The 18,867-nt window shown below is 39.4% G+C and overlaps 1 protein-coding gene across 2 annotated transcripts in view; it reads left to right on the top strand.

The window, feature by feature from the left end:
• Nucleotides 1-11,210: 11,210 nt before the first annotated feature.
• LOC133138791 (ataxin-7-like) overlaps nt 11,211-18,867 on the top strand; it is a 40,013-nt gene continuing 32,356 nt past the window's right edge. For both annotated transcript variants that reach the window (XM_061257827.1, XM_061257826.1), the window contains exons 1-2: nt 11,211-11,357; nt 17,477-17,559. In XM_061257827.1, coding sequence (XP_061113811.1) covers nt 17,499-17,559 — 61 coding nt within the window. In that variant the 5' untranslated portion in view covers nt 11,211-11,357; nt 17,477-17,498. The remainder of the gene's footprint in view (nt 11,358-17,476; nt 17,560-18,867) is intronic.

Raw genomic sequence — 18,867 nt, 5'->3', positions numbered from 1 at the left:
GATGGAATTCGCTGAAGCTGGCTACATGCCTTGAATACATGTTTTTGTCCGCATATAGCCAGTGTGTTTTGCATTATTATTCTGTCTGTTCAGCATAACTACAGGCGCCTGCTATTTGTAATAAACGAAATAAACAAGCATTAAACCAGCCAATGGAAAGATACATGCTCTTAGCCATAAGATGAGAATGTAATGACAATATTACGTTTATGAAAAAATTTTTATATATTCAATACATATCTTGCCAAAACATGTGTATGCATAATTAATGTTCATGTGACAGGACACAACTATAAAACCTCTGTGTGAACTCATGCTCCCTTGAGAATGTACACCAAACCTCTCATAGAGTTCTCCCAGTGCTGTTTATAAATAAAGTTAATATTCCAACTGGAGTTGGATGGATCAAATACAGATCAATCTGCAAGAGTTCTGTGTTTCTGCAAAAGATTTATGTACCTACAAAACAAAGCACATGTCAATACCTACAAAGGAATGACTTACAGTATTGAAGGTCAGTATTCTGGAACGGTTCAGACAGATCCCAGACTTAAATCCCTTTGAAAATCGAAGGTATGACCTGAAAATTTCTGTCCAACAACATTCTCCATCTAACTAACAGAGAGCAGACTTACAAAGTATTGACTCTACTTTTACTCTACTTTTGTAAATGAGAAATTCTAAAAAAAGGTTGTTGAATAAAACATATGTTTTGATTGCATTGGTGAAGGGGAAAAGGGGGAAGTATTTCAATGCATTCAAATTTTAAATACAAATTGCAAAAAAGTTCAATGAGAGATAACTTTCTACACTGTAGTTAGGCATTTAGCAACAGATACAACAAATGGTTCATTGCCACTGTCACCCAAGGTTTCCTTTTAAGAAGGTTTTTGGTCAGGCTATGCTGTAAAGAAAGCAAATTGTTGTGACACATGTTTTGTGGAATGTGCTACATAAATACATTTGATTTCAAGACAAACACACAGGACATATTTCAGGTAATTGTTGATTTAAACAAAATGGTAAATGTGTGACAAAATATGCAATAGATAACACAATGTGCACAAGATATATTCCTCTTTTTGCACTTTCTATTTTCTGCATATAACCAACCAACAGTGCCTTCTGTGTACTGTGTATATTATAGAGCGTTGGTGCTAGACAGCTTGATTTCATCAAAGGTGGGTGGTAGTATCACAAAACACATTACCTACGGTCATCTTTAAGGCAGACTACATGAACAAATGCGGGCTTGACTTAATCACAAATAAGAGGTATTCATTTCTCAGTGAAATGCAACACTGGGGTTGTTTTATACTGTTGATTTGTCTTTCACAGTCTCCAGTTAAGGTCCTGGCACTCAGGTCTGAGGATTCAACGGTTTATAAAAATAATATTTGGCAGGAAATAAAGCAGAGTGCTAAGAGAAAGAGAGATTCTGTAGGAAGAAGCCGCACTGTCCTACGCATGTCAGCTGCACTGTCATTGGCAGGTTCTGTTCTGTTTCTACTGAGCACACCCTGAAAGTCTCGCTTCTCGAATTCAACAAGGCTGTGAATTCCCCCCGCACTCAAATTTTTAACAACTAGGGACAGGATGGTACAGTCAGTGAAGAAGACTGCTTTTAAAATTATCGACTGAGCTCGGGGCTTTCATGCAGACAATACTGTACACTTCATTCTGGCTGCTGGAGACAAGCTATTAAAGTATACGCCTCCAGCTGAACAGACACCTGAACTTGCAACATCTCAGAGTACAACTAAAAAAGGAGTTAGAAATCGCTTCCAAACTCTACAGATACACAGCCTGTTTTGAACTGTGTGGGAGCAACAGAACCTAATTTAAAAAGATAAAAGGTATTACAAAATCATATTTTAACCACACTATTTTTCAACCGCCAGGAAGATTTAAGCCACAAACACCAGGTATTTGAAGCACACCACTCAGTATGCACAGGGTACTGTTGGTTAAATAAAAAATATATCACAGCATACTGATGAAGGTATGTAGCATTATGCACATTGTGTTATTTAGTATTGCACTATTTTTTACACTTACTACTGTTTTTATATAGATCAGTGATTACTTGACTTGGTTGTCATGTCATATTTCCAAAGCAGCACATACAACACACAGGAACATGAAAAACAAATATACAACATGCAACAAGTACGACTCTCTCACTGATTTCCACCCCGGGGTAGGTACATTCTGTTCTAGCTGTGTATTTCCTAGTGTAAAGGTATATTATGGTCAATTTCCCTGAGATCTGCCTTTGGAATAGCGTAACACTGGTGTTTTCCAAATTGACGGTCAGTGCCCATCCTGACAGTACTGCTCGAGGACAGACAGGCTCTGCTGTAGACCATGTTCAGTGGGGGACAGCAGAATCAGATCATCGGTAAAGAGCAAGAACTAGATGTCAATATCATGAAGAAAAAACCATCCCCAGGCTACTGTTCACACTAATGCCTTGGTAGTTATTAGGGTAGAATTTTTTTTAAAATTCAGACTTCAAGACAAGGTTGAACAGCCTAGCTGCCTGTAGTACACTGCTGTACTTCTGCATCTCAGAGCAAATCCCATCAGCCCCACTAGCCTTACCAGTCTTGAAAGCCTTCAGTTGAGTCTATATTTCTACAAGTGTTATCTTTCTGTTTAATGGGTTTGGGTAGTTTTTGATTAATGCTTCTGGATTATTCTGGATGGGGGTGATAAACTATCATCATTATTCTCATATAAAGTTTCAAAGTGTTTTTTCCAGATTGTTCCATTTTGTATTGTTAATATGTCTTTAATACTGTAAGACAAATTTAATTTATTTGGTTTTGGTCAATGGCTTTTTCTATTTTATTAGGTTTCGCGGATATGTAATGTTCATTTTTGTTTTTGATCAGGAGTTTGTCGTTTTTCAGGGCCTGATGGTATTGCACTTGTATGCTACTTTCACAGGAATCTTTGTGTTTTTGTTTGACAGTATTCTTAGTTGTTTTCTGACATATTCACATTAATTATCGTACGATTTTCCTTTGAGGGCTTTGTTGTCTTTTCTTTTCCTTTGAAGGTTCATCATTTTTATATTTCATTTTGTTGCCAATTCTTCAAATATGTTATTTGAAGTTGTGTTGCCAAGTTAATTCCAGCTTTAGTACATGGGAAAGTTTGTAATATATAAGAATTACGTTTTATTATAATTCTTTACTGTTCGGTGCGCTTAAATAAACAGCACTGCAGCATTCTTACCATCTGTATTTATAGCTTAGGTCATACATGTTACTGGTTTCTGGTTTTGACACAGGGATATATTTTCTGGACAAATACGTTGTTTGGCAGTGGTCTGAAAAGGGAAGTTGTGGTGAAACTACAAATGCATTTATTTACACTGGGTCAATGTAATAGCATAATCTACAGCGCTGTTGCCTAGTCCAGAAGAATAGGTAAATCTACCCAAAGAGTCCCTGCCGGTCCTTCCTTTTATATATCTGGAGAAATTGTTGGCCATTTTTGTTAATAATATAGGCCAACTTTGTGATAGTGTGTGTATAGGGGACTGGGGCAGGTCAAATACTGTATATGTTTTCTCTCTCATGCCAATGAAGCATTCAAAAATGTAAATGTTTACTGTAAATATTGTCAAATGATACACACAGGAACAGGAATAGGAATATTGATACATTAGAACATGAATTTCTCTCTCTCTCATGCATGTTAGGTTAAGTGTGCTCCTAACATGTCCCTTGACCAAGGAACTGGCCTCAGAACAGGAGTTGGTCCCCAGACACTGCACTGTGGCTGCCCACTGCTTCTAAGTAACTAGGATGGATCATGGATTACCCCACAGGGTGTAATAAAGTACATTTTATCTTATCTATGGTAAAAAAGGGCTCTATGCGAAAGTACGCTGGAAACGTTAAGCACACTAATGCATCCCAATTAGTAGATGTGCTCTTATTTTTCCAGTTAGCACATCAATTTTTAGGAGCAAATGCACTTAGAAAATGGAAGCATTGCAGAGCCTTGATGGTAACTACTGGTTTTCTAAGGCCTGAGAGCAATAATTGGTGGCAAAAGGTTAATTAGGTAACATGCCACTTTTGAGATTTTTGTGTTTGAGTCAGATAAAGACCAAACTTCTAACCTCATTAAATAAACTGCGCCATAGAGAATCCTAAACATAAACTGATGAAGCTGAACTCTATTACAATTTTATATTACTCTGAACTGCAATGTTTCTGCCTTCACATATTTTTATATTAGTCTGGTAAAGTGTAGTATGTTCTTCATAGAAAGAAAAGACCAAAGCACACCCACCTCACTTGAATCTCAACTCTCTACTTTTGTTAAGTAATGGTATTTTTGGTTTACTGGTTTTGTTTAGGTTTGCAGAAACAGTTTTGTTATGGTGATCAATTCTGGTAGACATGATTCCATGGCACGCACTTGGTGACCAACCTTTCACGTGACTTATCTATTAATCCGCATTTTCCTGTAAATATCACTTCCTGGCTAACTCTTAAGGAAGTCATGAAATATTCTGTGCATTTATTTTTTCCTATGATTCACAGTCACTTAACTGAAGGTGTTTCACTGAAATGCAGAATTTTGTTCCCTCAGAAAACTTGTAGAACTTATACAAATGTATGGGAGTTATCCCTTGTTTCATTACTTCTGCATTCATTTTTGAGGAGACATGGTAAATCTTCTCAAAGAGTCTCTTATTCTCTCTACTCCCACAGAATCTGTTCTGAGTTTTCAGTGAGCTGCATAAAAGGACAGCGCACACAGTTAGGAGCTAACCAGAAATCACCTGCAGTAAATTATCTTTCTTTTAAAGGGACATCTTTTCGGGTCAGCCTGGGGATTTCAGCCTATTCCCGGCGACTCCAGCTTCTGTGCAATCATGCAGAGGTAGATGACACACTCCATTCTGTTCTGCAGTAATAGGCAGAATGGCAGAAACACATTCCCGTAGTGTCACCTTCTACATTAGAAAGCCTCACAGCGGTGATATGTTGGGTGGTAATGCTCGTTCAGGACACCCTCGCCTGAGAGAAGCCTGCTGGCCGACTCGCTGGAACAAGAAGCACAGATTTCTCACAAGTTTGCGTTCTCTACCAGGTAGCAAATGCGACAGTTGAACGGGATCAGGTATAACTACCAAACCATTACCTTGGCTGAGACGTTGCCTTTCTCAACGTCAGCTATATAGCTCTAGATTATTTTCATAACTGTTGTATTGTTCCTTAGCCAATCGCAGAGAGCCTCTGAAAGTGTATCTTATTAGTTTTTTTGGTTGTTAAATCATGTAGTGCTTCTCAACAAAACAATACAAGCCCACCACTGGGCACAAGGCCTAGACATAACAACAAGCCCTTCTAAAGCCCACTATGGGCATCGTCTATTGCCAAATCCAAATCCAGATTCAGTCCATGAGCCAGTCCACAAAGCCCACTCCAAAAATCCATCTGTAGCACTGATCCTCTTGCGTCACTGGAGAACCCAAAAGATCAGTGCCCAGTCTCACCTCGGTCTCTCTTGTCCAAGGCAGGACATTCCATCACCGAGGTCCAGCCCAACAGGTTCTCCCAGTAGGGGGGACCCCTCACATTCACTTCATCAGACCAAGATAACTGTCCACATTGTCTAGAAAATGAAGATACAGTTTTGTCCAGCATTGCATTATAGGTTACTGAACTATTTATGAGGGATAATAGATAGTCTACATGTTCCTACCAAAGGGTATGGACCATTACAATTTGTCAATTTATTTTAATTCAAATGCTTTACAGAGTGATATTATGATAAATAAATATGTATGTGTGTGTGTGTGTGTGTGTGTGTGTGTGTGTGTGTGTGTGTGTGTGTGTTTGTGCGTGTGTGTGTGTGTGTGTGTGTGTGTAGGAAATCACACACTTGTGTGTGCAAGTACATTTTGAGGTGGTGCAATGCAAATGTTTGTAATGCACAGCCAGGTGTTTAGGTTAATAATGGGGGTAAAATCAAAATCACATTTTGGTTTAAACATCAAGTTCTCAGTAACAGTTCTGAATTCAACCAATGACACAAACAATAACATTCAATATTCACTGGCTAATATTACAAACTCAAAGCTTCACCATGCAGTCAATGCATCCCAATAATTCAGCAGAACCATCAAATCCTATAACACAAGCTGGAACATCTAAATTAAGCAGAATTGAGCACCAAAAATGTATTACAAATGTGTTTAGAAATTACACAAATGAATGAAGTTAGAAGTTTCCCATATACGTGAGCACATACGGCTACTTATTTATTGCAGGTAATTGTGTTAAATCATGGCAGCAGGCAGCAGTGAAAACAAAATAACTATGTTATAATTATTTGTGTATCTACCAAAGAGTTTGCCATTTTATGTTTGTTTTTTTATTTTATGTTATGTGTGACTTGGTGACCCCCAAGGCACAACCAATCTCTGCAATTCTTAAACTGCGATCCTTGGGTTGCTTATGGCCTCCCTTACCATCTTTCTTGCTGTCAGTGGGGATAATATGCACTTGCATCTTCTTCCTGGCAAGTTTGCAACCATTCCATATTTATGCCTTTTTATTACTGCCCTTACAGTGCTAAGTGGTATGTTTAACCGTTTATGTATTGTTTGTACCCATTAGCCGACTTGGCTTTTCCCATGCTGATGGTTGACAACTAGTGAAACAGGTAGTGATGGAATGACACAATATGGTTCATTTTAACTGAGATTAACTTTCACTTTGTTTGATTTTATTTGCAATAATTGCTAGGGGTGCCAATGATTTTGGCACCTGGAGTTTTCAGAAAAAAAAGGATTACTAAATAACAAACATTTAAACATGAAAGTAAAATATTGAACTAAAACTATATCATTTTTCTGTATGTTTGAACATAAAACATAGATCATTCCCAATGTCCTTTGTTATATAAAAATTTTTCTCCATTTTTTTTAAGGGTGGCAATAATTCTGGAGCCCACTGTATATTTGGGGGAAAGCTGAATCATACTCTCTTAAAATGGTCCAGTAGATGATGAAAGGTTTTTTGAAAATCATTGGAATTTATTGTTGCAGCGTGCTGTCATTTACCAGGCATGCAAGAGGAAATGGATGAGGCACTGTTTGATATGATTTCATTATGCTCATGAAACACTCAACAGATTTTCATTCCACTGTAAGACTAAGGGCGGCACGGATGGTGCAGTGGGTAGCACTGCCGCCTCACAGCAAGGAGGTCCTGGGTTCGAATCCCCGTCGGCCGGGGCCTCTCTGTGCGGAGTTTGCATGTTCTCCCCATGTCTGTGTGGGTTTCCTCCGGGTACTCCAGATTCCTCCCACAGTCCAAAGACATGCAGGTTAGGCTGATTGGAGAGTCTAAATTGCCCATAGGTATGAGTGTGTGAGTGAATGGTGTGTGTGCCCTGCGATGGACTGGCGACCTGTCCAGGGTGTATTCCTGCCTTTCGCCCAATGTATGCTGGGATAGGCTCCAGCCCCCCTGCGACCCTGTTCAGGATAAGCGGGTTCAGATAATGGATGGATGTAAGACTAAGACTGAAAAATAAGTTGGCTTAATTTTTGAAGCTCACTTCCTGGTCTTGTTCAGGGCTGTTGCTCACTAGCACCAGTGTGCTTTCAGTGTAAAAAAACAAAATGACTTTCAAAGTGACGTCCATCTTCAAATATTGAACAAATAAATGACAGTGCTGAGATTTTATTTCATTTTACCTTGAATTGTGAATCACAGTATTAAAGCATGAGTTATACAGGATCTTGTCCTTTTAAATGTCATAATAAAACAATGCAATGCTTTCTGTGAAATGTCCTATTTTCTGTATGCTTCTGTATGTCAGTCAGGTTACTTGAGTGTAAGGAAAGGATAGTAAATGCTTACAGTTAGAAAATAACACTACTGCCATCTGCAGGAGGGAAGGGGAATTACAGCCCACAAAAGTTGGGCTGTGCCCAAGTCAGACTCCACAAAATGGGTGTATCATTGTTATATCACAAATTCCCGGCATACATACATAACATCACACCCATAACAAGCCATAATAAAGAAATAATGACGGAAATGATGCCATAATGACAAGAGATGTATGTAAGATAGAAGTGCTAACTGACAGTGCTAACAGACAGCAAAGCAAGTATTTAATCCATTTACCAAAAAGCAAAAAATTTAGGATCAAGGAATGTTGTTTATTTAATGATCAGTAAATCAAGCTGATGACTTTCAGTTATTAGTTAGAAAATACATGCAAATGAAATACTGTTCTCAACAGTTTATTTTGGAAAGCCCATTGTTTGGCCTATGTCTCTGACAGTTTTCTTATTTCTCAGCCTTATAATGCATTTATACCATATATTTTATTCTAAAAGTAACACTGCCATTATGAAAAACACTCCCTCCTTCCCTGTCCTAATATTTTTCAGCAGGCTCAGAGGGATTAGTCTTTACTGGAAAGCATGTGTTTCAACGAAAAAGCTTTATGGCACTTCAGGTACTGAGAACAGTTCATTTTGGGACCTGTGAGAGCTGTGGTACAGATATTCTAGAAAAACAAAGAGATGAAAGTATTTAGAGGCTTGCTGTAATACATTTTTATAACACAGGCCTGCATCAGGGCTGAACAGGGAGAGAGGAAATTCATTTTTCACTTTTGAGAATTCACTTCAAATGCTGTCAAATATCTCCTCAACATTTGATATTTGCATGCAGTAGTAGATGTAAGGATAGTCCATAGTAGTCTTTCATGGACAAGTCATGAAAGAAAGGTCACCTTCCATTTTAATATAGCCCTTTCAGTGGTTTGTAAATCATAGTGTGAAACAATGTACAAAATTGTTATGTCAAAGCCTTTGAAGACATCCATCTATATTTCGGACCAAAATTACTGAGTGAATCCATCTGAACTATGCTGTGAAATTTTGTGGTTGTTAATTTTTGTGAACTGGCAGTATATTGATTGGGAGTAATAGGAAGTATTGCTGTAAGTAGTGCGGAAGCCTATGATTAAAAGGGTTGATCTGAAATACATAGTTCATACATGTTCACCACAAAATTGCAGTCATGTTGTAAGCGGACAATTGCATTGAGAACACATGCAAAGTCCGTTTTAAATAGAAAAACACAGTTGTCGAGGTGTCAACAACCTAAAAGTACAGTTATCCATATTAATATTCACTGCATGCAGGGAGAAATTTCAGAATAGCATTACCCTTAGGGCTTGTGTATCCTTTGGAAATTCAAGGTGAAATTACATGAGTACTTTTATAGTGTGAGCATCACCCTCTAGTGGAATCTTTGAATATTCATTTGCAATGTTCCTGAGAATAAGAAATTGTAAACTCTCTGTATTGCTTCTCAGACTCATGGACAGCTTCTGTATTTCCATATAAAGGAAAGCCAATACAACTATCTCTATCACACTTTATGCAACATGAGGGAATACCAGTAATAAGCGTGTGTCTTCCCTTCATTAAATGGGCAATATTTTCTTACAGTATGAGAAACAGAGCACTTTTCTTCCTTGAAGAGTTAAAGAGGTAAGCTACTCTCATAAGCAACTTTTTAGGCTGGCATAGTTTACTAAACTTTTTAGCAAAGACAGATAAAAATTATGTAATCCACATAGAGTATCTATCAGTGTCCATTCTAAACAAGCGCACTATCCAAACTCAGGCAAATAACTCTGTGGCCTATAGACAGCTCTCCTGTAGCACTGTGTGGCTTGTGTGGAGGAGGCAATGTTCCTCAGCTAATTATGTGCTGAACAACAGGGCTGCTGGGCACAGTCGGTATCGGCTAAGCGTGGGTACAGTACAAGCACAGTACAAGACTGAGGGACCCATCCATACACTGGAACAGTGTCTTAACACCACGCAACATACTGCAGTCCCTAAACCGATTTTTTTCTCTGGTTGACCTGTGCAAGTGCATTACATGCTATGTAAGGGTTCATGAACAACTTCAACTTCTTCCTGAGGGACAGCTTGTTTATAAATTGGGCATGTGTAATCACATAAATGCCTTCTTAATATATGCACAGCTTGTACCTATTATTCTGTCATGGTGGTTGATGCTATGATACTGTGCCAGAACTGGGCATGACAATATATTCTACATTTGAATAATATTTTTTCCCTGTCATTGTTCAAAGAGCCAAGCGAAATGGCCACATTTGGCCCCTGGGCCATCAGCTGAATAATCCTGTTCTAAAACGCATCTTAGATAGATAGATAGATAGATAGATAGATAGATAGATAGATAGATAGATACTTAGAGTATAAAGATACAAAGTGTACTCTCTAACAAGTATACCTGTTTGAAAAAGCAGTGATTTTGAGCTCACTCCACAGAAAACATCTGGGACTGACGAGTGTAGACAGCTTTTCACAGTTTCTTCCCTGGCCTTTTCTCAAAGTGGGCATTCATGCTTCTCGCCTCAACAAGAATTAATCAGGCCTGCAAAATCTGAGCAATCAGTCACTTTTACAGTATATGAATCCACATGCCCATACACACACACACACACACACACACACACACACGACTAGATTAGCACTAGTTTAGCATCTTTTGCCCAAAGCATGAAAATGCCGATTTTTTTAAATTATTTTTTTTAACCATGTTACTGTAAAGACTGCTATAACATAACTACCCATAATGTGCTTTCTTTCTTTCACCTGAAAATCAACTGAAGTTGTAAGTAAACGTTGCTTATCAAAAGTACCACATTACAGTCCCCTTTAATTCAACTTATTTTTCAGGACAACTTACAATACAAGTACATTCAAATGAGAGCTAAATAATTTATTCATCATGTATCATGTATGCTTCAGATGACGTTTTCTTTGGTCAAATCAGCTTGATTTTCTACATTGAGTTTCATGGGCAGCATGCTCCCAGCATGCGCACTTCCGGGGGCTTCGCTCTCTGTCCCCTCCCACCCTCGCCGGTTCCAAATCGCTAGCGACGATATGTGAGACAACATGAAACTGTTATGAAACTGGCTCATTTGACTCCATTTTGACTCTAATTTCATTTTGGCTCTCTTACCCACACGGCGCCATAAGTGAGCCAAAATGGCGTTTATTTCCTCGTCCCCGTCCTTTGCCCAACCTGGATGAACGCCGACGTGAAATGCGTGCGGTAAATTACGTCTATGTCCCAGAATGCAGTCTGGTAAACAGGCATGGAAGCACCTGGTAGAGATCTCAGAGAGTGAACACTGCTTCAGTTAGGTCTTCATTCACGATATCTGTCAGCCATTGAATCTCAGCCATATTCAGAACATTTGAACCTGCGAGGGCTTAGCCATCATTATTTATAAATAGGTCCTGCAATCAGGTAAGAACAAAAAGATTTTGCTGTTTGCAGCTACGATTGATTACTGTGCTGTAGCTTGCTAGCTAGTTAGCAAGTGCAATGGTGTTGGTATAGTCTTGGTGTTAGCTAGATAGCAAGGTATTATCTGAAAGGACAATGTAATACTGTTAAACTTTTCTCGATATTCGACACACAACAGGAGTTGCCACCGAATTTTTGAAACGTCTGGCACATTGTTTAAATTTGATTAGATTGGCATCATTAAAATAAAGTAAAAATGTACACAAATTGCTCACATCAGCAAAAATTCCAGCAAAGCATTTTGAATTACAGGTTGTGCTACAAAGTTATAATTACAGTAAGCCATTTCGAACGCTATTTTACATATATAAGTACGTAAGTACTTTTTGAACCTTAAATGTTTGAAATCATCTGGTGGAACAGGGCATGCCTTCTGTAGTATACTGTTTGGATTGAAGTTAACAACTGGCACTGTGATGGTCTTGTCAAATTCTCAAGTGCTAGCTCTATGAACCGTGGACTCTTACTCTACCTTTCATTTGATGGTATATCAACAGAATCATTGAATTCGCAAGATGTTATTGTATTGTTGTGTTTAAGAAATGTTTAATGTTCCTGAAAAGCAGCAAAAAAAAAAAAAAATCATATTTCTTATAGCTGTTTAACTAATTATTAAACTACTACTACTACTACTACTACTAATACTAATACTAATACTAATAATGATAGTTACAAGTAGGGATTAGTAGAATCTGAACACTCTGAGCATTTGGTGACACAAAGTGTGCAATAGAATGTACAGAATACCTGGTCCTTTCAAGATAATTTTAATTTGGGCATTTGTGAAAGCCATACCCACAAGTATGTTTAACCTTAACATGGCATCAAACCTCCCAAAGTCCAACCGATATGCATATATGTGAAAGTGGACAATAAATCAATCAAATGCGTCTATTTCTATGGAAATGAAAATTGAAACTGTTCACAAAACTGTACCACCTAGTGGACAAACTTGATTTTGCAACATATTATTTGGTGAAATTATCTTTTGACAGGAAAAAAATGACCATCTCAGTTTTATCCCAAACAATATGCTATGTTATATAGAAAATAACTGGAAAATGTGGGCTCTGTAAAACATTTAAGAATGAGTAGAGGAGATTATATGTTGTTTAGATAAATTATGAGGTTTGATTGATGGCTTTGATTGAGAAAGAAATCCGAAAACAAGATGGAGTTGGCTCAAATTGACTGACCTTTGCTAGCAAACAATATTTTCACAAAAAACAAAGTTGAAATACCACCTTTAACATCAGTATCTACCTCCTGGTACAGGGGCTCCAGGATCTGTAACTGGTGGGGTAACACCAGCGTCAAAATAGCCACACTGGGGCAAGCCTAATCTGGAGTGAATTAATTATTAGTGAATTCACATACATACATCGGATGAATTAACAATATTTCAAGCTTCAACTTCATGTCTTGTCCCACGTAGAGAACTGACATTCTATACATTGTATACCATCCACAAGGGTGTTATTTGTGTGGGGTTTTGGGCTATGTGGATGGATTTAGCTCAAGTATCTCAGAGACTAAATCATTTTTTGTTCAATTAAAAATTGCAACCAGTGTTGTCAAAACTAAAGGCATAAGTAGGAAATGTACTATGTACAGTCAGGTCCATAAATATTGGGACATCGACACAATTCTCATCTTTTTGGCTCTATACACCACCACAATGGATTTGAAATGAAACGAACAAGATGTGCTTTAACTACAGACTTTCATCTTTAATTTGAGGGTAAATCAGGTGAACGGTGTAGGAATTACAACTGTTTGTATATGTGCCTCCCACTTTTTAAGGGACCAAAAGTAATGGGACAAACTAACAATCATAAGTCAAACTTTCACTTTTTAATACTTGGTTGCAAATCCTTTACAGTCAATTACAGCCTGAAGTCTGGAACGCATAGACATCACCAGACGCTGGGTTTCATCCCTGGTGATGCTCTGCCAGGCCTCTACTGCAACTGTCTTCAGTTCCTGCTTGTTCTTGGGGCATTTTCCCTTCAGTTTTATCTTCAGCAAGTGAAATGCATGTTCAATCGGATTCAGGTCAGGTGATTGACCTCTTTGGTTGCTTTCGCAGTATGCTTCGGGTCATTGTCCATCTGCACTGTGAAGCGCCGTCCAATGAGTTCTGAAGCATTTGGCTGAATATGAGCAGATAATATTGCCCGAAACACTTCAGAATTCATCCTGCTGCTTTTGTCAGCAGTCACATCATCAATAAATACAAGGGATTCCATTGGCAGCCATACAGGGTTAAATACAGGGTTCCATTGGCAGCCATACATGCCCATGCCATGACACTACCACCACCATGCTTCACTGATGAGATGGTATGTTTTGGATCATGAGCATTTCCTTTCCTTCTCCATACTCTTCTCTTCCCATCATTCTGGTACAAGTTCATCTTTGTCTCATCTGTCCATAGGATGTTGTTCCAGAACTGTAAAGGCTTTTTTAGATTGGCAAACTCTAATCTGGTCTTCCTGTTTTTGAGGCTCACCAATGATTTACATCTTGTGGTGAACCCTCTGTATTCACTCTGGTGAAGTCTTCTCTTGATTGTTGACTTTGACACACATACACCTACCTCCTGGAGAGTGTTCTTGATCTGGCCAACTGTTGTGAAGGGGTTTTTCTTCACCAGGGAAATAATTATTCTGTCATCCACCACAGTTGTTTTCCGTGGTCTTTTGGTGTTGCTGAGCTCACCGGTGCGTTCTTTCCTTTGAAGAATGTTCCAAACAGTTGATTTGGCCACACCTGATGTTTTTGCTATCGCTCTGATGGGTTTGTCTAGATTTTTCAGCCTAATGATGGCTTGCTTCACTGATAGTGACAGCTCTTTGGATCTCATATTGAGAGTTGACGGCAACAGATTCCAAATGCAAATAGCACACGTTTATCTGCTCCTTGTAAATTAGATAATGAGGGAATAACACACACCTGGCCATGGAACAGCTGAGCAGCCAATTGTCCCATTACTTTTGGTCCCTTAAAAAGTGGGAGGCACATATAGAAACTGTTGTAATTCCTACACTGTTCACCTGATTTGGATGTAAATACCCTCAAATTAAAGCTGAAAGTCTGCAGTTAAATCATATCTTGTTCGTTTCATTTCAAATCCATTGTGGTGGTGTATAGAGCCATAAAGAGGAGAATTGTGTCGATGTTTACATTTTACATTTACATTTTAGTCATTTGGCAGACGCTTTTAATCCAAAGCGACTTACAAGTGCATAGGTTCTACCATAAATCAAAGCATTACATCCAGAACTAGGAAAATACACATGGAATGCTGTTCTAAACATAGTCGCCATTTTTTTTGGGGTGGGGGGGGGGGTTAGACAAGGTTAGGGATATCAGAAAGGAGGGGCGGGGGAAATCAGGAGGGAGGACTAAGGTAGAGTTTGAAAAGGTGGGTTTTGAGTCTGCGTCGAAATAGGGGGAGGGATTCTGCTGTCCTGACAGTGGTAGGCAAGTCATTCCACCACTGAGGAACCAGAACGGAAAACAGGCGTGAACGTGCAGCTCGACCGCCAGGTGCACATAGAGAGGGAACCATAAGGCGACCAGAGCTGGCAGACCGGAGTGGTCTGGCTGGGGAGTAGGGAGTGATCAAGGATTGTATGTAAGGTGGGGCAGTCCCCTTAGCAGCCTGAAATGCCAACACTAGGGCCTTGAAACGGATGCGTGCGGCAATAGGAAGCCAGTGGAGGTCAATGAGAAGCGGGGTGACATGAGCCGACCTGGGCTGACTGGTGATCAGGCGGGCTGCAGCATTCTGGACCAGCTGGAGGGGCTTGATGGCACAGGCTGGGAGACCGGCTAGGAGGGAGTTGCAGTAATCCAGGTGGGAAATGACGAGTGCCTGGACTAGGAGCTGGGTGGCTTTCTCCGTCAGGAGATGACGGATACGGCGTATATTATACAGAAAGAATCTGCAGGTTCTGGCAGTGGAGGATACTTGTGGAGCCAGGGTGAGGCAGTTATCAAGCCGTCACCCCAAGATTCTTTGCCGTACGGGAGGAGGAAACTACAAAGTCCTCAACAGTCAGTGAGAGGTCGATTGACAGAGAGGACATAGCAGGGATGTAGAGAAGCTCAGTTTTGGCAAGGTTGAGCTTCAGGTGGTGGGAAGTCATCCACGCAGAGATATCAGCCAAGCAGGCAGAGATCTGAGTGGTGACTTGGGTGTCGGGGGAGAAGGAAATAAAGAGTTGACACCTGGCCTTGGAACATCTGAGCAGCCAATTGTCCCAATATTTATGGACCTGACTGTATGTAATGTAAAAATAAAAATTTTAAAAATAATAATTTTCATGTTTTTTTGGTTTTGGGCAATGCAATGTTTCTTTTTGCACATGAGGAGAACCACTATATAGCTCAGTGCGGAGCATGAAATGTGTGGCAACTGGGAGTTGACTGTTGGCAACTATAGTGGAGGAGACTGCTTCTCACCAATCCAGATTAGAGGGAAAGATGGAGAAAGCAGTATTTGGTCGAAGAGGTTTGGGGTGGAAAAAAAAATGAAGGCCAAAAGTAGTTGGAAGTTCCTGTAGTTAATTACACCTCAACTACTACAACCACAACACAAATTTGTATGTACAGCAAACTGCTGCAAAATGTAATTAAATTACATCTACATGTAGTTAAACTACTCGGCAACACTGATGCTTACCATATCATTTTCCAACTATAGCATCAGTGGGTGTCACAATCCACTGGGTTGATTTGACATGGCATGACCCTGTGACATCTTTTTCTCTATCGAAATGTTTTCATATTAAAGGCTTTTTCTTTGAGCAATTGTATCACAATAGGATGATACAATTTTATGATATTGCTGAGTAAACAAAATATTTGACGAACAATAACAGGAATTTTATCCAGCTTTTTGGTCATTTTAATCAGGGGTGCCAATAATACTGGAGGGCACTATGTCATAATAGCTCTGGAAGAATAATGGATTTCCTCAGTCTGACTCTTCACATGTATTCACAGTCCCAATGGCAGTATAAATTTACTCTGCATTCTGCAAGCACAACCAGTACAGGAGTAGCTCAACTATTTTTAAATAAAAATGTGTTTAGTTTCACAACCTAGGTCAAATACATAATTGTCTTGAATTCAAATACTTTTCTACACTTTACTGAGCTTGTCTGGTGTATTGGAACCTATTAAACACTCTCAAATAGTGCACCTTCCGGTCCTCTTGGTCAGATCATTCAAGCGCAGAAAAGTATTTGAATCCAAAACAATTACGTACTGTATTTGACCCAGGTCTGGCCCACAGGTGGACAGAATACTCCAGAAACTGGAATTCCACTCACACTTCCCTGGTGTCTCAGACTCATCTAAAGATAGATTATATGAAATCTGCACATTTTCAGAAAAATGGCACCATAAAAACTGTAAAGCTGAATGCAGCCCCTGCTTTGTCAGAAATACTCTGTTTATGAATTGATTGATGGCAGGGCTCGTATTTTATTTGACCAATGTGATGAGGGTGCATTCTTCAGGCTTTCCCCATGGAAGGCCTATGTATTGCAGCAACAAGCACATTAGCTGCAAGCCAAAAAGGGTTTGTCTCCCTCCTCTGCATGCTTTCAATGCACCAATAGGCTTCAAATTATGATCAGGTGAGCTTTAATCTAGACCAGTGATCTTCACTCCTGGTCCTGGAGAGCCGCAGGGTGTGCTGGCTTTTGGTGATACGCAGCACTTAATTGATCAATTAAAGCAGTTAATTACACCGTTACCTCACCTCACCTGATTTCTTGGGTCTGAATTGGTTGTTGCTATTGAGGTGAAAACACATTAAGGAGTGTGACCACTGATCTAGACCCCATGGCAGCCTCAAGCAAGTTCAAAATAGTTTGTAAAATCACAGCAGGCTGTGAGACTTAACCACAAGTCCATATCAATGTTCCATTTGCTATAAATCTATAATACCCACATAAGCATGATGTTTTGTGCTATAAAAAATTGGCAAATGACACAATTTATGATGCTGCCTTTTTAACAAATTTGTGCTATTCTTTCAAAAGGAGGTGATCCATCAGAGGATTAATGGAAAAAGACGTTAAACAGAGAGAGAAAGCAAGAGCCTTTGTCTGGGGTGGACAAAGAGGTCAGTATTTGTTTCTGTATTTCACGCCAACTGCTGCTCTTATTAATGAATCTGCCCAGTCATTTACAGCACCTGACATTTTAGCTACATCTCATGATAATCTGATGAATGACGACTGAAGACATCTTGTGTTCATTTATGACTCACTGTTCTGTGATCTAATCTGTGAGGGAACCACTGTTGATGTACAGTACATGCCAAAAGTATTAGGCCGTGTTTTTTTTACTTTAGGCAGAGAATAATTCAGCTAATTTGCATGTGCCTGTATTGAATAGTAGACAAACGTACCAACATTTTCATTCCATTTCTACCCCCAATAACAGAAAGATGGGTTTTACGTCACAAATAATCTTAGACACGACCTTCCTCAAAATAGCCTCCTTTGGCTTTAATTACTGCTAAACAAACTCTTGGAAGTCCATCCAATTATTTTGCAAAGTGGGAGGTGGAGGGGTGGGAGGGAGATGGAGAGAGAGTTAGATTGACTGAAATCTTATCTACCTTAGGTTTTCTTTAAAACCACAGACCTGTTGTCAGCTCCTTGTGCTAACATTTAGCAACGTCATCCAAAAACATACGTCATGTCACATGGGAAAGCGTTTTGCAAACAGCTCAGAAAAATAGCAGTTAGACCCTAAAATTTGCACACTTTGACTGAAATGGCAGTTGTTTTACTTGAATCAGTTTGGAACATAATCGAAAGCTCCAGGATGATATGAAAAGCTGAAAAACACAACATTTTATGCATGTGGGCCTTTCGTAGCTCAATTACATCTTCATCTGACACTTGTATAAGCTCACACATTAGTGCATTGATATCCTTGGGATACTCCCCTTCAGTTCAGACCATGGGTTTTTGATGGGATTTTAGTCTGGAGATTGGGATGGCCATTGCAGAACATGGCTGTTGTTTTTACTTAACCATTTCTGTGTGGATTTTGATGTATGCTTGGAGTCATTGTCCTGCTGGACAATCTACCAATGACCATGTCTCAGCTTCCTAACAGAGGCAACCAGAGTTTCTGCCAAGATTTCCTGGTACTTTGTTGAAATAATTGTGCCATTGCTCTTAAATAGTGCCCCTGGACCTCTGGCAGCAAAACATCTCTGAAACACCAATGACCACTGACTCATATTTGACAGTAGGGATGAGGTGCTTCTTGTATGCATTCCATTTTGCCGCCAAACATGTCGATGGTGTGTATGGCCATTGACCAATCTGACCATAGCACTTTGTTCCTGTCATAATTCCAAGGTTTGGCGAAACTCAAGATGCTTGTTTTGTTTATTGTGCTCAGTAAAGGCTGT

Source organism: Conger conger, chromosome 10, assembly GCF_963514075.1.
Source record: "Conger conger chromosome 10, fConCon1.1, whole genome shotgun sequence".
NCBI lineage: Eukaryota > Metazoa > Chordata > Actinopteri > Anguilliformes > Congridae > Conger > Conger conger.
Note: the sequence above shows the minus strand (reverse complement) of the source record. Positions and strands in the feature narration are given on the sequence as shown.